The 24,860-nt window shown below is 29.1% G+C and overlaps 2 protein-coding genes across 7 annotated transcripts in view; one reads left to right on the top strand and one right to left on the bottom strand.

Moving 5' to 3' along the window:
* The window catches only part of LOC124428770 (vesicular acetylcholine transporter), a 59,498-nt gene extending 47,775 nt beyond the window's left edge, over positions 1-11,723 (top strand). The window contains exons 5-13 of one of the 2 annotated variants that reach the window (XM_046973246.1): positions 4,239-4,411; positions 5,320-5,500; positions 5,614-5,788; positions 6,854-7,083; positions 7,201-7,412; positions 7,564-7,686; positions 7,765-7,951; positions 8,854-9,054; positions 10,347-11,723. In XM_046973246.1, coding sequence (XP_046829202.1) covers positions 4,239-4,411; positions 5,320-5,500; positions 5,614-5,788; positions 6,854-7,083; positions 7,201-7,412; positions 7,564-7,686; positions 7,765-7,951; positions 8,854-9,054; positions 10,347-10,556 — 1,692 coding nt within the window. In that variant the 3' untranslated portion in view covers positions 10,557-11,723. Of the gene's footprint in view, positions 1-4,238; positions 4,412-5,319; positions 5,501-5,613; positions 5,789-6,853; positions 7,084-7,200; positions 7,413-7,563; positions 7,687-7,764; positions 7,973-8,853; positions 9,055-10,346 lie in introns of both variants that reach the window. The other variant, XM_046973245.1, reaches the window with a different exon arrangement.
* Positions 11,724-15,261: 3,538 nt separating this feature from the next.
* On the bottom strand, positions 15,262-24,351 carry LOC124428767 (mitogen-activated protein kinase kinase kinase 4). 5 transcript variants are annotated; one of them, XM_046973233.1, is made up of 18 exons: positions 24,002-24,345; positions 22,588-22,722; positions 21,711-21,981; positions 21,356-21,547; positions 21,088-21,278; positions 20,584-20,988; positions 20,274-20,519; positions 19,982-20,203; positions 19,483-19,899; positions 19,281-19,388; positions 19,049-19,208; positions 18,078-18,528; positions 17,655-18,008; positions 17,396-17,583; positions 17,116-17,284; positions 16,922-17,044; positions 16,702-16,853; positions 15,262-16,630 (listed from the first exon to the last, which is right to left on the bottom strand). In XM_046973233.1, exons 1-18 carry the CDS (start codon positions 24,172-24,174, stop codon positions 16,451-16,453), a joined length of 4,137 nt encoding a protein of 1,378 aa, XP_046829189.1. In that variant the 5' UTR covers positions 24,175-24,345; the 3' UTR covers positions 15,262-16,450. The 5 variants fall into 5 exon arrangements, 4 of the variants coding, with proteins under 4 accessions (XP_046829189.1, XP_046829190.1, XP_046829191.1 ...); XM_046973234.1 differs by lacking the exon at positions 21,356-21,547 and having other exon boundaries at positions 24,002-24,346; XR_006943278.1 differs by lacking the exon at positions 15,262-16,630 and having other exon boundaries at positions 16,712-16,853; positions 17,112-17,284; positions 24,002-24,350.
* Positions 24,352-24,860: the final 509 nt, after the last annotated feature.

Genomic DNA, 24,860 nt, shown 5'->3' with positions numbered 1-24,860 from the left:
GAAAGCTTAAACCAATCCGCCTGACAGGCTGACGTTCGAAAATGGTTTCGAACTCCCACCGTGAATAGTCGCGTGCGCAACACACCGTTTCACCGAGCAAGTTTCTCGTACGCTATGTAATTTTTGATACGATCAATCTCTTCTTTTCCCTTTCTTTTTTCTTTTCTTTCTCCTTCCTTCCTTCCTTTCTTTCTTCTTCTTCTTTTTCTTCCTTTCTGTTTTCTTTTTTTCCTTTTCCTTTTTTTTGGTCAAATATATGGAGAAACCGTTATCCTTGACCCAGAAGTATTCACATAATCTTATTATACCACATAAGAAAAAATATATTATGTTTCTTACGTGTATATTACTCGTAATCCTTTGGAAATAACAATATTAATAATATTAACGATAACCAAATTGAAATGTAAAAATTAAAAATTAATAATTAAAAAGAAAAAAGAGAGGGAGAGAGAGTAAAGAAATTCAAAAACGCCAAGTTGGTAATGTAGGAATCTGTTCTCAAGATTTAGAGCGATTTTTCAAACGATCGATCTCGCCTTCAAAATGTTAACAAAGAGATCTTTGTTGTACGTATATGACGAAAGTTAGAAATAAATGGGCGAAAAAAAAAAGAAAGAAAGAAAGAAAGAAAGAACGAAAGATAAAAAAAAAAACGATTTTATTGCAGTTATGCGTGCGAAACGATGATTATCGTATTTGTTCGGCTGGTACTACGTACGTATTTAACGTAGGTAGAGACATACATATCTTTTTGATCTGAGCAATTTCATACGCGTACACGACCAAGATACAGATGAGCTCTCGTAAAGGAGTTAGGTGCAGATCTCGTCTGCTGTGGTTGCGAAGTGTAGATGCACGTGCACTTTTCGCATGATGCAATTTAGAAACAGTGGTTAAAAAATATGGACGAAAGATTTGCCGTCGTTAAGTACGCGTCTCTCGTATATCTTGAATAAGATTGCGTCGAGTCGGATGGAAAACTATTGACCGATCTTGTTACATTTTCTTCTCTGTTTTCATCGTCGTCGTCATCGTCATCGTCATCGTTGTAGTCGTCGTCGTCGTTGTTGCCGAACTATATAACGCGCGGCGTCCGTCGTTATTTCGCGAACGCGATTTGCGTTTCTCATTGCGTTTAAAGCGCAACAAGCGTGCAACAGCTCACACGTTATTTGCGTAATTTGGATTTTGCATAAACATGGCGGCGATGCATTCGACGTTGACGGGGGAAAAAGAAAAAAGAAAGAAAGAAAAAAAAAAGTGAAACGACGAGAGATCTTTCTTTAACCCCAGCGCAATATTTGTTTTTCTTTTTTTTTTTTCCTCCGTTAAACACTCGAAACATTTTTCGTAACGAAAATTTATTAAATTGTAATTCTTGGCCTAACATTTTATAAAACTTATGCTAACCTTAATAAAATTTATCGATCGCATTAATCAACGCAATAAAAACGTATATTTCTTGGAAATAAGAAAATCATTAAAAATGAAAAGCTCTTAAAGAGAGAGAGAGAAAGAGAGAGAGAGAGAGAGAGAGAGAGAAGAAAAGAAAATTGTTAACCTCGATTAAAATACTTACTGCGACATTTCAGTCATACCGATAATCTACTTTCATAACTTCTCCTTCGTGCGTTCATCATTTTGATCGCTATTCGATATTCTTCGTTGCTTCTGGAAAATGATTAAACTGCAGCACCGCCGATATAAAACGATGAAAAATTCATAAAACGACAGCGGCCGATCAACCGAAAAGAAATAAGTACTACGTTGATCAAATCACTTGAACTTTCTCATCACTTCTATTTTTGTTTTTATTGGCAACACTGTCCAAATTGATTATACGTAGTAAAAATTATTTTGAGAGGAAGTAAATTATTGTACTTAAATAACTTCATTCATTTATCGAATTATTACCTATCGAATGATAAAAATTAAATGTTAGAAAATTAATAAAATAACTTACGTAGAGACACACACACACACACACACACACAACACACACATATGCACGCACGTTAAATTATGCTTATTCAGTTATAATAATCGTCTATTAAATGTAAATAATTAAATCGATATCAAATAAATCCTAACTGCTTGAGTTCTACTGCGTTATTATATAAAGGAACATTGTACTATACAAAGGACAAAGTCGCCACAACAGAAAAAAAAACAAAGCTTTTAGAAACAAAAGAATGTCGTACCCCGCGAAATACGAACGTCAAAATTCTTTTATTGTAATTATCTGAATAATTTAATCAATTTAATAAGAATAAAATTTTATTAATTAAAATAAAAGAATAATAATCAAAATCCAACAAATATTTCATTCTATATCCAATGAATTAGAATTTATCTCTTCTATGAATTCTTCTTTTTCTCAATTATAACAAGTTTTTATTTCGTTCGTTCGAATTTCATTTGTCCTTCTTCTTATCTCTCTCATTTTTTCATCTATTTACGTTAAATTAAAAATTAACGTTAAATCTTTAATATTTTTATCGTTAAATCTTTAATATTTTTATCGTTAAATCTTGAATATTTAATATTTTAATCGCATGCGATTGGTACGATTTCGCGCCATGAATGTCTCTTCTTTTTTTTCTTTTTCACTAATACTATTAAAAATTCAATATTTGAAGGTACATAATAATGTGTCTATTGTAATCTATAGACAAAATAAAACTCTTTAATTGATCAACTTAAGTAAAGAAAGAACAATATAACGTTGCTTAATTATTCATCAATTAATGAATCATCGAACAACGGTAACCTTAATGAATTTTATATTAATTTTGTATCGGTCGAATTATTATAACCTCAAAAAAAAAAAAAAAAAAAAAAAAAAGAAAAAGGAAAAAGTAGAAAAATTATAAATAAACGAATTTGTTAATAGATGAAAATAAATATATATTCGTTGGATTAAGCTTTTTAATTAATACAAATACATTGAAATTAAAAATGATTCAAATATAAGCGATATTCAAAAAGTATCAAAGGCCAAAAAGGATCATAGTAAATGGTTAAGAAAGAAAATTCATATCGCGTAAAGACTTATCGCGATAATATTACGTATATACGAGGAAATGGCTTTCAAGAACGCTTTCGATCGAGCTCCTGGTTGCTATCTATAGACCATTTGAAAGCAAACCTAATCCGTTATATCGACATGCAGACGACTTCGTGAAACTTGTATAGAAACGTCGAGAGTTCGCTTGCGATGTGACCCAGAATAGTATGGAAAAAAAAGCTGACTCTAACACGTGCATACCGTACACGAGTTATTACAATTATAAAACGTCCGCGTTACTGCGGAAGTCTATACGCGGATTCCAAAGAGGAAATTGTTTCTTTTTTTTCCACGAACTTACACTAAAAATAAATACAGTTTCCTTCGACTCGCATGTTACCGACCAAATCTGTTACTTCCTACAGGCGTCAAACAATAATAATTTATATATATATATATATATATGTATATATATGTATATATATGTAATATATATATATATATATATATATATATATGTAATTTGAAATGCGATAAATTGTCATAAATTTATTCGTGCATTTGCCAAAGAGTAGAAAATTAATATTCATAATTTTCATTCATTATTAAATAATAGATAATAGATAATAGATAATAATAATAATAATAATAATAATAAAAGAATTAAACTTTCAAGTAAAATTTCATCCCTATGACGTTAATTATTTTATGATTGAAGTATTCTCTTTCTATCAGGTGTCAAAAAATTCGTAAAGAAAAGAAAAGAAAAGAGGAAAAAAGAAAAAACTTCCAATAAATTCTTAATCCGACAAGCAAAAAAAAAAAAAAAACAAAAAAGAAAAAAAAGTATGCATATTACTTTTACATAAAAAATTTCTTTTCATACAAAAACATCGAGGATGATCGCGCGAAACGTCCGACGAGTCATTAAATACGGATTAAACGACAAAATTGCATGGCCCTTTAATTCCCTAATTCCCTTCTGTGCGAAAAGCCATTGAAAATATTCTGTCGCATCGTCGCGTTAGAAATGAATTAAAAAAAGGAAAAAAAAAAAAGAAAAAAAAATACAAAGAAAGAAAATTAATTATAATAACAATAATAATAATAATAATAATAATAATAATAATAATAATAAAGATAAAAAATAATTAACGTCATTTCTAAATAAACATGAATTATAAATTATAATCAATGAATTAATGTAACACGGCGTCTCTATTTTCAGGCTACCGATTGGTGGTTGTACGACATGTATCTATCTGTACCTTTGGCATTACCGATCAATAGTAATCCCGGCATAGTATTAGAGGGAAAACAATTTACTAATCAGCAGGATGCAGCAATATTTCTTGGAAGATTTATAATGGAACTCCTTAATTATCAGGAACTGCTGGACAGGTAAAAAACACAGAAGATCAATTCAATTAGAAAAGAAAAATCGTTTCTTCTTCTTCTTCTTCTTCTTCCTTTTTTTTTTCTTTTTCATTTTTCTTTCTCCCTTTCTTCTTCCCTCTCTCTCTCTCTCTCTCTTTCTTTTCTCCAAGCAAATTTCCTTTTGTAAAATTCTCCTTTATCGTAACGATCAAGAAACGTTCGTACTGAAGATGTGACGTCTTCAGAATGAACGTTTCAATTTCACCGATGCGAGAACACGTCCTTTCGGATACAAGTACCTGGAAGTTACTACTTTATATCCTTTGTGGAAAGGGAAGTTGAACTGAACTGAACTGAACTGAACTGAGCTGAGCTAAGCTAAGCTAAGCTAAGTCGTCGCCCACTCGAATCTTGAAGAAGCAAGAAAGCGAAGTAGGAACCATGTAAAGGATGAATGCCTTTAAGGAATCGTTCGAACTACTGATTTCGTTCAGGACAAAAAGAAGCCACACTGAAATCAATTTAGAGAGAAGGCACGTCTTTCTCTCTGTCTTTCTCTCTCTCTCTCTCTTTCTGTCTTTCTTACTTTCTAGAAAGGAAATCCGGTTTCTAAGATCCATAGAATACCGAGCATAAAGAGGATAGACAGAGATAGTGTAGAAAGGGATCACAGCCCTTTTCATTTTGCCTTGCTAAAAATGAACTCCTCCTTTTTGCTTTTTATTCTTTTCTTTTCTTTTTCTTTTTTTGTTTGTTCTTATCTCCTCTTTTTTTTTTTTTTTTTGATTTCTTTGCCTAAGAAGAAACTTTAGATGAAGAAAAAGAGAAAAAAGAAAAAAAAAAAAATAAAGGTAAAGAAAAAAAACCAGACTGAGATGTTTACTTTCAAGAAATCTTTATAATTTAACACTACTTCTTTTCTTCTTTTATAGGTCCGAATTAGAAATCGAACGAGTTAAATCGAAGGACGGAAAGACAATGCAACCTTTATGTATGGCTCAACACTATCAAATGTTTCGAATATATCGACGACCTGGTATCAACATTGATGAACAAATCATTTTTGACAGAGCTACTTCCGGTGATCATATTATAGTTGTACATCATAATCAGGTATTACAACAATCCTGATTATTAGTTATACAATAGAGAAAGAAAATGAGAGAAAGGGAGAGAGAGAGAGAGAGAGAGAGAAAAACTAATGACTTCAAGGCTATTCTTTGTAGTTTTATAGTGTTCCTGTTAGAGCGTCGGATCGAGGACGAATCACTGAAAGCGAATTGATACAACAGATTTTAAAAATCATGGAAACAAAGGCTAATCCTGTAACACCTCCTATTGGTATCCTAACAACTGCCAAAAGACCTGTCTGGGCAAAAGCAAGAGAAGAATTGATGAAAAGTATGTACCTAATGTTTATCACTTGATATACAATGACGTCTCTGAGACGTCATTCATTTCATGTGCCATTGTAGACTTTGACGTCTCCGAGACGTCAAGAACTGTCTTTGGCGACTAAATTACGTCCAATACATAGCATCGAAACGAGCGAGATTTGGAATCAAATTTTATAAATTATGCGAATCCAATTCTGGGTATTGCTATCGATTTAAAATATACACAGAACAATACGTAATTCAAGGAAGTAATGAACCTATTTCGGAGAGTGTTGTTATTCAACTAACCGAACCTATTTTAGGGAAAAGATATAACTTGTTCCTAGACCAATAAATCTAATCCAAAAAAAAAAAAATTGTAATTAAATGGTAAACTATGGACGCGTCTAAGCGCATTTTATTTGTATGTCAAAGGGTTAATAATTTATTTTAAATATATATATATATATATATATATATAAATTATTTATATTTTAATTATATATTTATAAATGTGCAAGCGAACTAATAATATTTATTAAGAATTATCACAATGTTTCAATCGTTTAAATAATAAACTCCATAAACTTTATTACAGTAGTAAAGTAATTTCTAATTAATTAACTATCATCATTTATCTGTATCTAATTAATTTATATATATATATATATATATATATATATATATATATATTTGACGTTTAGATAATTATAGTTATCGTTTAATCGCTTATATATCAATATTCGCAATATTCCTATAACAACCCTTTACTCGAGTTTATATCCAGAGTAAAATTTACAAGGCATCGTTATAAATTGAGTAAGTGATGAGAGATAATGATATAAAGACGGTCGACACAGAGAGAGAGAGAGAGAAAGAGAGAGTTAGGATAGATAAATGGAGTAAAAGGAAGCTCTCCCTTTGTCACGTGCGATAGGAGCAAGGGATGGTTATCTCTTATTGAAAGAAAAAGAGAGAGAGAGAGAGAGAGATGCATTACGTTAAATGTTGAAATGATTAAAGATAATTATTATACATATACCTATGTAAATATATACTTACATGTAAATCAATAATTACATTTTTACAGATGAACGTAATCGTCACAACATAGAATTATTAGAAAGATGTTTATGTATCGTTTGCATCGATGATGACGTCTTACCAGCAACATTCAATAATCCATATAGAACGAATGATAGATGGATAGGTGAACGTGATTTAGCAAACGTACTTCATCACATTCTTCATGGTGGTGGATCTCGACATTTGGCTGCTAATCGTTGGTTCGATCAAACTGTCCAATTGATACTTGGCAAAGTAATAATCATCGTTGTATTTGTATTATATGGATTAATATGAGAAAAGAAATACAGAATGATTCACCTTTGTTGATTTTGTTTAATATTGAAAATTCTCTTGTCTTTTATCTCATAGGACGGTCTATGGGGTGTCTGTTACGAACATTCAGCGGGCGAGGCACCAGCAATTTTAAATGCCATCGAGGAAATAACAAAAAAGATTGAATCCATGGCACCGATCGAAGAAAATTTAGTACCGTCTCATCTTCCAGCACCGGAGAAACTCGAATGGAATCTATCAGAAGTCAGTTTGAATAATATCAGAGAAGCTTCGAGCAATTTTGACGCGTAAGTGAATTACCCTTTTTTTTATTATTTTTTTTTTTTTTTTTTTTTTTTTTTTGGTAAAAGAACGAAAGAAAAAAAAATTAAAAAAAGAAAAGAGAGAGAGAGAGAGAGAGAGAGAGAGATAACATTCATCAATCTTTAAATTGTTTAGACTCGTCGAAGATTTAGATTTATGCGTTTTAAATTTCTCGGATTATTCGAAGGAATTTATAAAATCATGCAAAATAAGTCCGGACGTTTACATACAACTGGCATTACAATTAACATATTTCAGGTAATTTTAGTTATACGATTAATTCATCCATATTTCATAAGTATCTATAATAATATGTTACTATGACGTATCTTATAGACTGCATGGAAAATTAGTAGCTACGTATGAAAGTGCTGGTATTCGTCGATTTGCACTTGGAAGAGTGGACGTTATAAGAGCAGCAAGTCCAGAGGCCTTAGCTTGGGCGAAGGCTATGTGTCAAGGCGATCCTGAAAGTCAATCAACTAATCAACTTAACAACATTCAAGACGAAGGCTCTAAAAGAGTTCAGTTCACCATTTACAGTGTAACTGAAACTTGACACACATTTTTTCTAAACAATTGTTTTCTTTTAAATGAATTCATTATTTCATCATTCTTAACATTAATATTTCTATTGATAGTCTATTGATGTTTACGTAGTATCGAGAAAAAAAAATATATTGATAAATAAAGGGAGGGGGACAGTAGAGGGGGGGAGGGCTGAACAAAACGAAAGAAGGAGTATTTTTTTTCGCGAGGAAAGAAAAAGACAAGTCAATTAGATATATTACTATACCCTTACTTTTCGTACCCAATCGAGTGTTTGCAGGATGCTTTTAAGGGGATTTTCCGTTTGTTTTCCTATCGAACCTTCACCCTCATTGAATGCGCAGGCAAACGCCTATTGTTTCTCATTTATTTCATTGTTCCTTCATACGATCTTTTTTATCTGGATACTATGTATACTGTACAGCAACAACGATAACAACAAGAAAAAGTATCGACCATATTAATAGAGAATTGGTCTATGCAACGTACACTATTTTTATATTATTTACTTGACCTAGATAATTATCGCATATATATATATATATATATTTTCTTTTTTCCTTCTTCTTTTTTTTTCCTTCTTTTTTATCTTTTAACATAAAACGTTTACGTTCTTGAGGTGACCTTGACGGGAAAAAAATACTATGCTATAAAAATTTATCTATATCACGAAGTATTATAATTTTTAAAAATTCTTTCGAGGGATAAATAATTCTTTTCTTTTTTTCTTTTTCTTTTTTCTTTTTTTCTTTTCTTCTTCTTTTTAAGTTAAATACACTTCTACATTGAGTTTAATTCTTATTGTAATATTTGTTTTATCTTTTTTTTTCTTGTTTGTTTGTTTGTTTATTTGTTTATTTGTTTATTCCTTTTTAGGCGGATAGAATCAAGGAATTGTTCGACTTGGCAGTACAAAGACAAACTAAGGAAATGAATGATAATATAACAGGACGAGGAATCGACAACCATATGATGGGGCTACGTTATGTTGCGAAGGAGGCCGGAGAACCGATCCCGGACATCTTCACGGACGAGGCTTACAAGATCGTTAATCACTTCGCTCTCTCGACTTCGCAGGTCAGTATAATCATGATCGATCATCCATCTACGTCCTACTCGACTAAAATGTCTTTCATTGGCGTCTGCATTCAAATTATATCTCAAACAAAGACTATTGTTTTAATTATAAATCTATTATATTAATGTTATAATAAAAATTATTTTCTTATTTGTTTTTGTTTCTAATCTTTACACATATAAACTATACGTCAAAAAGTTTTAAATCCAAATGAATTTATGATATAGAAGATAGGTCAAAAGTTCATACGCGATATTAATGAAATAATTACTGATTCATTTTTGAGACTTTTTATGTTTGTAACATTAGACTTGTAGTTTTTATGAACTAAAAACTTGTTTGTTTTGCAAATCAAAAACAAAAAAAAAAAGAAGAAGAAAAGAAAAAGAAAAAAAGAAAGAAAAAGAAATCTCAATAAAAGAATAATTGTTTTTTTTAAGTCGCTATAAAAAATCTTTGTCCCATCGTTATAATTAAAGATGCGTAAGTGATTTTTGTTAAATATTTTAAAAATTAATGTAGACGCCTATGAGATCCATAAATTATACTATTTAACGCTATTACAAGGATATATTAATCAAGATCTCGATCTTTCCTATGAAGATCTATAAAAAAAAATCATGAGATATATTTGATCATTCCCTTAGTTATGATTACTCAAAGCAACCTTGATGAATACTATCATTTAAAATTTAACAATTGTCTCAATAAATATTACACATTTAAAGATTATCAATACGGAAAAATAAAATATGTATAATAGACTTGAATAAAAATAATTTGAAAAAAATCCTACAAAGGAAGAATTTTATTGAGTTGGGTCGTTACTTTTGGAGATCCAATTTGGTAACAAAGGTAATTGCTAGGGGCTTCCGGCTCTATTGAAAGACCGGATGCAATCCACGTCTCGAGTTTCCAGTTGTCGGAAGTGACGTTGTAAGCCTGATTCTATTCTAAAGGAACGAATGAAGAAGAGGGTGCGACGCGCATAATGTCTACCATTAAAATTGTACAAAAGCAATTTTCACTTCAATTTTTCATTTCGTGTTTCTTTTCTTATAAATTATTATCCTAATTGAATTATTAAATTAATTATTATTATTATTAGATAATATTAAAATTTTCATTAAGAAGTTAATGAAAATTTTATAAAAAAAAAAAAAAAAAACAACAAATTACTACAAACAAATCATTAAATATGGTTGATATATAATTATTTATATAATAAACTAATACTCCTTTATTTATTTATTTACTTATTTTTTCTTTCTTTCTTTCTTTCTTTCAACAGGTTACCACAAAGACACACGCCTTTGTTGGATATGGTCCAGTAGTTCCAGACGGTTATGGATGCTGTTACAACATGCAAAAGAACAAATTTATCTTTCAAATTTCGGCCTTTCACAGTGACGGTCAAACAAACTCGTTACGTTTCGCTCAGACCCTCGAACAAGCATTAAGAGATATGGCGACTATGTTAAAGAATTCTAATAAGAGATAAACACATGTTTATTAGGGGGGAAAAAAAAACAAAAAAAGAAACAAAAACAAAAGAAAAGTTCGCCTAAAATGCGAAGCAAAACAGACAGACAGAGAGAAAGACAGAGAGAAAGAGAGAGAGAAAACAACGAAATGTTATTAGATCATTGATGACCTTGTGAAACGATGAAAGTATTTATTATCTATTGCAAAATGAAAAGGAAAGGAAAAGTTAAGGAAAAAAAAATAAATAAATATAAAAGAAAGTACGTGAGAGTGATGATGAAATACATACAATAAATACATGGTATGATTAAAAAGTTCCTAGATAATTCTAAAAATCAATTATTCTTATCCGAGATCTTTCTTCGAGGCTAAAACTTTTATGTTTCAATACTTATTACTTGCCTAATTATGAGCCTAAAAAAAGGTCACAAAAAGTGGTAATTGATTTTTATAATTACCTTGGAACTTTTGACCATCCGAATATGAATACATACATACATACATACATACATACATACATACAAAAATACGTACATACATACTACATAAATCTTATTATACGTAACTTAGCTAAAATGATATAATATAATATTATAAAACTCAATGCTCTCGCACAATTGTTAGTTTTATCTGAATGGTTTATTATATTATATAATCTTTAAAAAGTATAATGAAAGGAAAAAAAAAAAGAAAAGAAACAGACAAAGAAAGAAAGAAAGTAAAATCTCATCGAATGCTGTCGTAGATTTTAAGGTACATAACACACACACACACACACACACACACACACACACACATATATATATATATATATATCTACACATACACACACACATACATACATATACATACATATAAATTTCTCCGATATTACGGCACTATTAATACCTCGTTATCTATCTTTTCTTTTAAAAAAAGAAGAAGATGAAGGAAAAAAAAGAAGAGAAGAGAGAAAAAGGACACAAAAAAAGTAATTAACTAACTAACTGAACTAAATTAATCTAATCTAAACTAAACTAAACTAAATCGATTAAACAAAAGAGACGAATGTTCGGATTGAAAAACACTTATCTTCTATACGGCGACTCGCGGCTAAGAATAGAAAAGAAAAGAAGAGAAAGTGGAGAAAATAAAGAAAATTAAATAAATAAAAATAAAAAAAGGTGTTAAAAAAAAAAAAAAAGAAAAGAAAATATCGGAGGGTAGCCGTTTGCGTGTAGTAGGCAATATAGAATTCGGTCGGTCGTAAAACTTTTAGCTCATCACTTCCTAAAAATGTGCCATTCGCGCGGGCGCTGGTTTGTTAATGATTTTATTTATAAAAAAAAAAAAATCATAATATATATATACATGTGTGTGTGTGTGTGTGTGTTACAAGAAATCTAAAATGATTTTTTTTATTTCATATGTTATATATATATATAGATTTTTTTTTTAAACAGCGTTTGAATCATTCGTTGCTTATCCTTATCTTCTTGTTATTGTTATTAACTATATTGTTATTGTTGTTAATTATTGTTATAAATATGAACATTATTATGTCGAGGAATATTTTGAAAGAAAAAAATTCCTTTTGAAAGAAAATACGTAATGGATCGTAAATATTCGTAAAGTGAGCCAAAAATTCTTAAAGTAATATTAAAAATCATTTACTCTTTTGCCAGACAATGTTTGAATTAATGTTCTTTCTTTTTCTTTCTTTTTCCTTTTTCTTTTCTTTTTTCTTTTTTTTTTTTTTTTTTTTTGACAGATCGTAAGAAACCGCAAGCTTAGTAAGCTTATAAAATTACAAGTCTAATTACGAGTTTAAAAAGAACACTTAGAAATAAAGAGCATTTGATTTTTAATTATTGCTTAAGAACTTTTGGTCCGCTTAAAAACTTTTGGACCACATCCCGTTTGTAGAAATAGTATTAATATATTTAAGTTGTGACACATAATATTATAATAATAATAATAATAATAATAATAATAATAATAATAATAATAATAATAATAATAATAATAATAATAATAATAATAATAATAATAATAATAATACTAATAATACTAATAATAATAATAATAATAATAATAATAATAATAATAATAATATTAATAATAATAATTAATGGTATTGTTATATAAAAAAAAAAAACAAAGAAAAAAAACAAAAAAACCAAAGAATAAAAATAAAAAAAAAGAAAATAAAAAAAAAATGTAAATGTGAACGTCGAGCGCGCGCGAATGACACGTTAACGTTAGCGACACTTTTAAACACGTGGCCAATCGTTCGTATGTTGGCGCCCGCACAGTAAACTCTTGTCCAATTCTTAGATAGGTCGATAGATCAGTTCTCCTATATGGATTAAGGAGCAACGATCTAAACATCGACGGATAGCTCTATCTCTGTCTATCTTTCTTCTCTATCGCGCTATCTATTTCTATGTTTCTGTCTCTTTCTCTCTCTTTCTCTCTCTCTTTCTCTTTCTCTTTCTCTCTTTTCTATATCTTTCAAAAGGAATAGTTATCCTAATCTGAAGACACATACATACATACATACACATACAAACACACGCACGCATACACCGTTCGCGCGAAGATACTTGCGAATCAATCGCGAAAAATTTCAATGGATCAATGATCGACGATTCAAAAAATGCACTCTCTCTCTCTCTATCTCTCTCTCTCTCTCTCTCTCTCTCTCTCTCTCTCCCTCTCTCTCTCTCTCTCTCTCTCTTTCTCTCTCTCTCTCTCTGTCCCCGATGCATTATGATTTGCGATGGAAATATTTATAAATAAAGGAAGTAAGAGAGGATGGATCATTAATTGAAATTTTTCGATCGACGAGATTCTAATTAGTTTTAAAATTAATAAATCGAAAAGAAGAAAAAAAAAAGAACAAAAAACACACGCAATTATAGTCAAAGTCGGTACATCAAACTCGCACTGTTCTTTTTTTTTTCTTTTCTTTTTTTTTTCTATGCATGCTCGGTCCTCTCTATCCTACTGATTGTAAGTTCTAATAATTTGCATTTTTACGTAATATATATATATATATATATATATATATATATATATATATATATATATACATATATAATTAGATATACATACATAATATACAAAAGTGAGCACACACAATGATGAGAAAAAATTAAGCAATGGAAAAAAAAAGAAAAAAAAAAAAAAAAAAAGAACAAGTTCGTTAATGTTTTACGTATATTTAACAAGAATGACGGTTCAATTTAAATAAAGAAAAAAAAATGAGAAAACGAGAAATGGTCCAAATTTCATAAATTCAATATGCGATCGTTCCTCACTGATATATATATACATATATATATATATATATATATATATATATATATATATATATATTATATCTAGTTCAATTAAAAAAAAATCTATATATATATAGATATATATATATCTATATATATATAGATATATTTTTTTTTTTACCATGTTGCCGTGAGAAAAATAATTTCGTTACAACATTATTTTAATCTCTCAAGCGAGTTTTTATATATTCAGAGTTTAAAGAATAAACACACGCATACACACACACACACACACACAGATATACATCAAAAATTTAGTGCTTTCGCGTTTTTGATTACTTATTTAAATATAATAAAATAAAATAAAATAAAATAAAATAAAATAAAAATAAGTAAAAGAAAAATAAAAAAAAAAAAAAAAAAAATGAAAAAGAAACATGCCGCGTGAAGATTTACGAAAATAATATGCCCGATGGAGTCTCTCCTCGTTATTGTTGATTAAATGAAAAAATTAAAATAAATTATTATATTATATATTATATATTTACGTATGCGTATTAACGTTATTTATTGCTATTTATTAAGCATTACACATGTTTCTATACAGTATATTTAAAGAAAAAAAAAAGAAAAAAAAAAAAAGAAAAAAGAATTCTGTTTTTTGATTAAGATTATAGAAAACAAATCACAAAAAAAAAAGAAGAAAAAGAAAGAAAAAGAAAAAAGAAAATACTTATCAATTATAAGACGAAGAAGAATGCATTGTTATTAGTATATATATATATATATATATATATATATATATATATATTAGTGTATATATATATATATATATATATATATATATATACACTATTAGAGGGACCGGAAAGTAATGCCGTTTCTGCGCATGTCGATATTTGATTGTGATTAAAAAAAAAAAAAAACTTGTTAAAAATTTATTCGTTTGAATTTAATTTAAGAAAGTGACATTACTTTCCGGTCCACCTAATATATATATATATATATATATATATATATATATATATAACGTAATATATATATATATATATATATATATATATAACGTAATATATATATATATATATATAATGGAGATAAAAAGTATTCATACAGTACGAGTACGGAAATTCATTCCTTCTGTACGAATACTTTTTTCTTTACTATAAACATATACACAAACATATACACATACACACATACATACAAACACATACACATATCTTATTATTAACATATCGCGAAAAACTATTATGATCGCATATCTGCGGCCAAGAATATCACGCGCATATCAGGCGAAAGCCAAACGTAGCGATGATCCTTACTTCGAGTACTCATTTCCCCCTTTTAAAATATATTTAGATTGTAAAATTAATATAACTAATAAAATATATAACTTGGGGAGGGAAAATCTCGATTAGACAAAAAATGTTTATGCGTTTGATTAATTAATTTGTCATTTAAAAAAAAATTATAAGAGTTTCTATAAGCGCATACGAAAGAAGAAAAAAAAAAAAAAAAAAAAAGAAAAAAAAAAGAAAAGAATACATTATCGTGAATGTTTATCAATGTTTAACCATCTAAATAATATTAATTATCTTTAAATGAGATTATACAAATAATATATCGTTGTATCTATATATCTATAAATCCATTGTTTTATTTATTATTAGATGTACGACTAACACACATACAGACACAGACACAGCTTCGATACTTTAGCACGTAAAACATACACGATCTCATAATGTTTGAAACGAGTTATAAAAATACGATCGACTTTCTCTGTTTAACACAGAAAATATACACAGCATACCTCTGTATAAGAAATTTATTAAGTAATACATATGTGTATGTGTCTCACATTAAGTGTATGTTTTCCTCTTGTGCTATTAATAAACTAATTGATCATTATATATTTTTCTTCTCTAACGCTATTTATTTCATAAATATAATACGTACATTCTTTGAATAACAACATAACTATCTATCAAATATGAAAATGATATATATATATATATCCATATATAAATTATATATATATGTTTGTAAATCTCTAAAATTTAATACTACTACAATTATATAACACTACATAACAAAAGTATGATCTTTTTTGTGAATAGTGTGGAGATCCATTTAGAATCTTCTCTTTTTTCTTATTCACTTAATTTCTATTTCATCTTAGTTTAATTCACATATGTGAAATATGGAATGTGACAATAATTAATCTAACTATTATCCTCCTAACTTGTCTATCATCACACTCGTACTTGTTCTAATTTATATTCTTTTTCTTTTTTTTTTTTTTTCTTTTTTTATTTTCTCCTCCAGTATATTTAACAAATTCTCATTTAATTATATAAAATATAGATCATTTTCTTCTAAGATCTTTATTACAATCGTTAAAAATATATCATCAATATTTTCGAATAAAATCATCTTTTATAATATATTTTTATATCACGTCGATATGGGAGGAACCTTCTTCGATTAGACAAATTAAAAATTAAAATTCGAGTGGACGACGGACTCCGCTGTCCTTCAATATATAAAACATTTTTTTTCTAACACATTTAAAGTACATCATTTGTAACTATAAATGGCAATCATCATATATATATATATGTGTGTGTTTTTAAAATTAGGATCAAAAACGTGTAACATTTAAATCAGCATTAACGTCCTCGTACGTTTGCGCGAAAGGAAGCGTTAAGAGAGTATTAGCGGTATATCTTTTTTTTGGATCATGCTGCAAACATTTTTTGATTAAGTCTATACCCTCTAAAGATAATGTCTTTGGTATCGCAGGAGTCTCACCCATGCCAACCTAAAAATATAAATAAAAATATGTTATTATCTAACTTAATTATATATTTAACAAGATGTTAATTATAATACCTTAAACATTATTTGATAATTCGAATCATATTCTGACCAAGGTCTACGTCCACTAGCCATTTCAACGATACAACAACCAACAGACCATATATCTACTGCTCTACCATGTCCAATACTTTCAGTCTTCATAAATACTTCTGGTGCCATATAAGCTAAAATATAAATCATAATATAATTAATAAAATATCATTTTTTAAACGAATATAGATTACATATGAACCTTGAGTCCCAACAAATCCTTGAAGTTCACCAGGCATTGTAGTATGTGCTTTTATTTGCACCGCGCTACCAAAATCACCAAGTTTTAAACAATTGCCCTCATTTGTCAAAAAAATATTTGCAGCTATGAAATGAACCAAATTATTATATTATATTTGAAATATAAATGCTATTTTAAATATCATATTTACCTACTTTTAATGTCACGATGTACAATACCATGGGAATGTAAAGCTGTTACAGCTAAAAGAAGTTGATGTGTGTACTTTCTAACTAAAGATTCAGGCAAACCATTTCCACTTCCGGCTACTAAACTTTCTAATGTACCCTCTGCACAGAATTCCATAAATATTAACATCTCTTCCTGTAAAAAAAAAAAAAAAATATATATATATATATATATACATACACTTCTAAATCATTTCTTATTTAATAGATTTACGTTATATATGTAACTTCATGTATGATTTCTTACACGATGAATTTCCAAACCATAATAACGGACTAGATGATTATCTTGTATTCCTTCAAAGATCTGAAGTTCTTCTGCTATTCTTCTAATTGCTCTATGATCACCAGGTTGTAATTGTACCTCTTTCATTGCTAATAATTCACCAGTTTGATTATTTACTATGGTATATACTTTTCCAAATCTTCCTTGGCCTTTAAATAATATAGTATATAGAAAAATAAATATTATTGTAATAGATTTTGTATAAGTTTTAGAATCATACCTATTTTAATTCCTCTTTGCCAAGTAAACGTCACTCGTCTAGCTTTTATATGAACTCTATCAACAGCCTTCATGTCGGTTACTTGACCGATGAGTTCATGATTTTTTAATCTCTCATCGATATTACGATCCACTTTTTTTATGGCTTTGACTATTCTATCTTGTCTAGGCATATTTGAATTTACAACAAGGATACCACCGTCAATTATATTTGGTGAAATTGATTTTCTCGTATTCAATAAAAGTTCAGGGGATTTTAAAATATCTCGTGTCTTTTGTAAGGCACTTATACTTGCTGTTCTGCTACGAGAATGAGATGGAGAGGATGCTCTTGATCGAGGTAATCTTTTCAAGGCTAAAAAGTGCGTTAATAAGTTTTAATAGAGAGTATGTGGGAGGAAAAAAAAAATAAAAAATTATTTACTATCTATTTCTGAGGATGATACAGATGCTGTTCCAATGACATGGGAAATGCAACGATCCATTGATGTTTTCAATTCTTCAAATTCTTCGTCAGTTAAATGTTTAGTATAATGAGGCTCACAAACTATTATCAAAAATTCTAATCCTTGATTTGCCCATCTAGGTCTCAAGCCTCTACCACGTTCACATCTGATTCTTACAAATTCCATCCAAAGAAATGCGAAGGATACTAGGCCACGTGCTAGAACAGCTTTTTCTTCTGATAAAAATAAATTACACATCTCTTTGTGATAATCGAATCCCATTCTATATGCCTGATGAAGTATTTCCCTGATACGTGAACGTATTGCCGTACGATCAGATTCAGCTTTAGGCTCTTCTGCTTGATTAAGATCATTTTGAAATTCCTCGATTACTATCGTTATACGACATCTCAAATCCATAACTATTTCCTAAATAAATAATTATAATTTTCCTTAATAATAATCAAAGAAAAAAAATATTCTATTATATATATATATATATATATATATATATATATGAGCCGTTTATTTTGAAAGTGGCCTAACTCCATTTGTTAATTTTTTCCGGTTGCTATAATTACATGTACAACTTTATCTTATTTATCAGTAAAGCATTTCAGGTTACTTATATTCCAAGCAAATACGATAATTCTTGACACATAAGTTTTCAGAGTTAGTTCAATAATTTAACCGTTTATTTTGAAAGTGGCCTAACTCCATTTATAATTAAATCAATGAATGAAAATGAAAATTTTAAAGTCCTGAATTTATTACCACGTCGGGATATACCAAGAAAGTTCGAAAATATTGTATTGATTATTTACTATGTATAAAAATATCAGACAAATTAGGAACATCATGATTTCTTCAAATCCCTTTCACACACACAAAATCTAAATATCTAAAAATAATCTAAAAATAGGCTCATATATATATTATTATTTCTTACCTTCAATGCTATCAAAGATTCTTCTAACTCGTTATTAAGTGCTGGCCATTTTTCAATGTCACGCTTTAAACATTTAGCCAAGGTAACACTCTTGACAACCTTTTCCCGAGCTTCCACAAACATTCCTTGCCATTCGCGTCCCACATACATCAAATGAAATCTGAACCATGTATTAGGATGGAACAAACATTTACAAAACAGTTCACAGTTTAACGAATGAATCCTCTCTTACTTGCCTGACCATTCATCATCTTCTCTGTCATCCACGCATTCCTTGATCTCCTTAGGTCGTTCCACGAGAAATTCTTTAACTTGTATAATCATTGTCCTAGCAATTTCGCTAAAAAAAAAAAAAAAAAAAAAAGAAAAGACAAAAAAGTAATAAATAAAATCAAAATACATATCTATTCGTATACATACATAATGTTATTTACCAAAATTTAACTCCAGCTATTTTATATCCGTCAATAATATTTCCAGCAATAGATTTAACGAAGGTCCATTCGTCCATTATCAAATTTTTATGAAAGCTATCATGCTGAACCATATCTACCCATTGTTGCAAATAATCTAAATAAACTTCAAAAACAGCTTTCAGGCTCTCATCGAATTCCTTCACGTCAGCCTCGAATAGAGTATTACATGCTAAAGGATCACTAGCTATGGCAGCGCGAGAATGAGCAGAAAATCTATCTCGATGTATACAAGCAATTCTAAGTCCCTCTCGTAATTCACGCATCAATTGACGTACCGACAATGGACTTGGTTGTTCTGGCTTTTGTTCTAATCTCATTCTCAAAAATTCATGTACCACATCTAATGGGACACGCGACAAAAATAGAAAAGCAGCTCTAAAAGATAATTATTATTGTTAATACGTTTAATTATTTTTTTACTCATATATAATTATATTCTATAATAAATTATTTTTACCTATATGATGGAAGATTTAATTCTTTAGCTTCTGCACTCCATACACCGTATCTCTTTAATTCTTTATCACCGTCGTATTCCTCATTAGCACTATCATTATCGTACTTATCGTTTTTCTCTAAAGTAAGTCTTGCTTTTCTAAGTACAGAAATATGTAGTCTTTCCAAAAAATTAAGACTCTTCCTCAGTCCTCTAGTCTTGAGTACATCCTCTATGTATTTTCTATGTGAAAATAAATTTTTTTATACAAAAACTTATAATATATGAAATAATTTATAATAATTTTCAATACCTATAAGCAAGACGATCAAATTCTACTAAGTAGAAATCAAGACGATCGAGTCTTTCATCATCAGCATATGAAAATGAAGATTCTGGAGTAGATGGCCATGATTGTGCCAAGGACATTCCACCAAGAGACGAAGTATTACTATTGTTACTGTCAGATGGATTTGAAATTTCATCTTGTTGAGATAATTCAAAACGAATCATGGCTCGTCGTGGTTCCGAACCATCAGTCATATCAGAAGCTCGAGAACTAAAAATAATATATTTAATTATAATTCATATCCTTTGACTTTTATAAAATAATAATAAAATACCTTATCCCAGAATCAGACGTTTCATCTTGCTTTTTCTTAGTATGAAGCATCATTAATAATTTTCCTAAAATCTGTAATTTTAATCTATGATGTTTAGTCATATTATACCATAGGCACATAGCTTTAACTCTTCCAGTAAATTCTGGACTCTTATATAAAGGATAATGAACAGCAAATGCCTGAGACGATGGATATAATGCTTCTGCAGCCTCTAATCGGGCTAACAATCCTTCTACTTGTCTTAAGGCTTCTCCTTGTGCACGTACACATGCTCGACAATACATTGAAAGACAACCAGAGCATAAAGTATGCTCTATTCCTGAACCTGAACCAGAATGTACACTCTGTTCATTGAAATCATTTGAATAACATGAAACCGGATGATTTACTACAGTTTGATTATATCTAAAAAAAAAAAAAAAAAAAAGAAAAAAAAATTAAATTACAATCATTTTTAAATTATTAAAAAAATTACTGATTAATATTTCAATATCTTCTATTTACTTATATTCTATTATTTCTTTAAGTAATGAGCCTACTGCTTCTCGTTGTTTGCATAAATATTCATCTTGAGCCATTGGACTACGATCAGCATGATGTGCCTGTAACTCCAACCAAATCAAATCTTTCAATTCATTTTGCCATCGGGTCTCTTCATGACTCATTTGCCTACGACAATTACGTTCTGTACTTCCCTAAAAACAATATTATATTATAATATATTAATTAATATATCCTAATCAATTTTATAATCATCATCTAAAATCTATACCAATTTAATAAGAATTGAAAATGTATCATGAAAGGTCTGTCGCTCTGAATAACTTTGTGCCATTGGCGATTGCGATATAATTTCTTTTTCATCCGACAAAAGAGTCAAATGGATCCCTTTCGTTTCCTGTTTTTTCTCCTCAACGTCAATTGGCTTTGATCTTAAACTACGAAATCTATTTTTCGTTTCAATCTACAAATATTTCAACATATTGATTTTATTAAAGCGACAACAAAAATATTGTAAAAAAAAAAAAAAAAAAAGAAAAGAAAAGAAAAGAAAAGAAAAAAGACGAAGAAGAAGAAGAAGAAGAAGAAGAAGAACAAATATATGATAAAAAAGAAATAAGTATTACTTTCATATTGTTCGGTGTGTATGGCATCAAACGTTCTGATTTTTCAGCATAATTAAGGGCAGCTTCAACGTCGAGTTTCAAATCTCTTTCATTACCGCGTAAAAGTTTCAAACTCCTTTTAGATTTTCGATTTACAATTTCTTCCTTCGCTTCATTTTCACGGCATTTATCAGCCTCGTCGCACATTACATTGAAGATAATCGTATCCAAAGTATTTCTCCTTCTAATACCAACTTTTGATCGATATTCCTTCTCCGAAGATTTTGTCTCACTAAAAATAATACAAAATTAATTCATCCAAAACTATTCTAAGTACAAATGAATTTTTATTAAAGAAAAATAGAGAAAGAGAGAGAGAGAGAGAGAGAGAGAGAGAGAGAGAGAGAGATACAAATTTATAATATAATATTTATTTAATGAAGGCCATTCTAAATCAAAAAAAAATGTTCAAACGTATACAATGGAAGAAGAGTTTTTAGATAAATTCAAACTAGAAAAAAAGTAATACCAAAGAGAATCATTCTGATAAGAAATATGATTTGATATTTTTTTAAATCGTTATCATCAGAACAATCCGGTGGATTTAGGTATGCATTACTAACGTATTCCTACATATGTGTACATTAGGATAGAAATTATTTCAATATTTGTCGTAACAAACTTGACAGATAAAAAAAAAAGATTCATGTGGACAAATAACATACTCTTTTCATTCATATACGCTTGGACGAGGAGAAATGGCAGGGATAAAAATAGAAAAACGCACGCAAAAAAAAAAAAAAAAAGAAAGAAAAAAAAAGGAAGAATGAAAGAAAGATACGCGCGAAATAAATTAATATAAATTGTAAGAGTTTAATTAAACTGATTAATGATATACCATATTGCCAGTTTCTGTTTCATGTGCCTTTTCTTACGACTGAGACGTGTTCTCGGTGGTGTCTGTCCATAAATATCACACATAGCCTGTATCGACTCTTCGTATTCAGTTGTTGGACTGTACAAATCTTTCTTTCTGTAAAATTATCATAAATTCAAAGGAATGTCACATCATAAAAACGTACGAAGAAAAAAAAAAAAGAAAAGAAAAAAAAAAGAACAAAAAAAGAACAAGAAAAACAACATGGAAACTGTCAATTTGAATATCCCGCCTTTTTATTGGCGCCAAGAAAAAGTAAAAACAAACAAAAAACACAGAAAAATACTTTTCCGATCATTTCGATGATAATCATCTAAATAAAAATGAAAATGAATAATAATTATAATGATGATGATAATAATGATAATAATAATAATAATAATAATAATAATAATAATAATAATAATAATAATAATAATAATAATAATAATAATAATAATAATAGAAATACGATGGAAAATAAAAGCTTAGAAATTATCACAATAAAGTTAATCTTAATGTTCTTATCGTAACCAACCGTTAGATAACTGATTAATTCGTATACATATATAAAAGCCAAGTCCTGCGCTTTGAAGCGTTGTGCAAATGGGAATCAGATTACACAAGCCCTCACATTTTCGAGACAGGTTATTAACAGAGGAACAAAACAGGAATATTGCATAACTAAAGAGAATGAGAAGATCATTTTACATGGAGAATATTTCATGGAATGCTTTCAAATAGAACTAGATTTGGAAAATATTTTCGATTAGAAAATAAAAATGATCTTTAAGAAAATTTCTCAAAAGATTTTATAACCTTCGTAATAATCAATTAAAGTCACACGAAATGTTTGACGTGAACGAAAATTTCAAAAGAAAAAAAAAGAAAAAGAGAGAGGGAGAGAGAGAGAGAGAGAGAGAGAGAGAGAGAGAGAGAGAGAGAAATATACTCGAAAAAATTCAATTAAAGCGGTCAACGACATTCGAATTACGCGGGAATACATGAACAATGTGTGATGTCGAAAGATGTTATTCTTGGACAGCTAAAAGAAAGAACACTACATCCAACAGGAATATCAAAAGATAATACATAAAAATAATTTGTCTTGCTTGTATATCGTTGACCCACATCAATGTATTCACATTATATCGTCGAATAAAGACACTCACAATAACGTTAAAATGATCGTTAAAAAGAAATATCACTGGACGTAAATGTATCTACAATATGTAAAAAAAAAGTAAAGTAATGATCGTCATAATGTCTATGAAAGAAATGGGAATAACGGTGCCGGTTGCTTCTTTATTTCACTAATGCCGAAACTAACATAAGAAATTACGTAAAACTGGCACATGTTTGATATCTAACGCGGATGAAAAACTTTTACACCCACCTGACGTCGTTGACTTCGTCATCGGAATAATCGGAACCAAACAATTCTTCGACATTTTTTTCTCTCGTTGAATTAGAATACATTGTTCGATTAAAAAACAACGTTGACAACCGACTAACTCGACACGGTCGACGTCTATCTGTGCTTTCCTTAGGCGCAGGCATTCTATACATGCGCAATCATTTTCTTTCTTTTGTTGCTCGATCGATCGAAAAAGAATCGAAGAAAAATTGTCGATAACTCCGATTGATCTAATAGATGGCGCGAGGAAGTTCCTAAATCTACTATTATCGACGGTTGGTCTAAAATTTTATCTAACCCCATCGGTAACAAAAGATATCGGTATAACAGAGAATGTCGGTATAACAGATTTAATAAATTTTTAACAAAATGTAACTCCCCCACCCCCATGCCCGTCAATCACCGAAAAATAAAATAAAAAAGAAATAACTAAAAGAACAATAACGCAGGAGAGAAAAGATACGATTTCTTTTATTTAAACAATTTTTCTCAATTTCTTTAGCAAAATACAAGTGATTTTCTTATATCCTCGTACCAACAAATAAATGTTATCTATTTTTATACGTGATTTTTTTTTCTTTTTTTTTTATTAATAAAATAGAAAGATTGTATTCGTATCCTGTATCTTATGTGTGTAACTACTAATATGCATATGTTTAATTTTGAATTGTCGAATAAAATAACTGCGAAAAAGAAAGGTGTCGCAATATAAAAAGAGATGCAGAAAACATTTCCAAAAAAGGAAAATGAAAATGAAAATTTGCAATGCTGACACAATTTATCCAGCCATTTTTTTTCTTTTTTTTTTCTTTTATATATATATATATATATATATATA

This window comes from Vespa crabro, chromosome 13 (assembly GCF_910589235.1).
Source record: "Vespa crabro chromosome 13, iyVesCrab1.2, whole genome shotgun sequence".
In the NCBI taxonomy this organism is placed as follows: domain Eukaryota; kingdom Metazoa; phylum Arthropoda; class Insecta; order Hymenoptera; family Vespidae; genus Vespa; species Vespa crabro.
Note: the sequence above shows the minus strand (reverse complement) of the source record. Positions and strands in the feature narration are given on the sequence as shown.

What these genes read in the sequence shown, in the direction of transcription:
- LOC124428767 (XM_046973233.1), bottom strand. Translation starts at nt 24,174, where the DNA reads ATGTATAGAATGCCTGCGCCTAAGGAAAGCACAGATAGACGTCGACCG. An exon ending in GATGATGAATGGTCAGGCAA is followed by an intron (nt 19,209 to 19,280) that starts GTAAGAGAGGAT and finishes TACATGGTTCAG; the next exon opens with ATTTCATTTGATGTATGTGG. An exon ending in ATCATCCTCAGAAATAGATA is followed by an intron (nt 18,009 to 18,077) that starts GTAAATAATTTT and finishes CGCACTTTTTAG; the next exon opens with CCTTGAAAAGATTACCTCGA.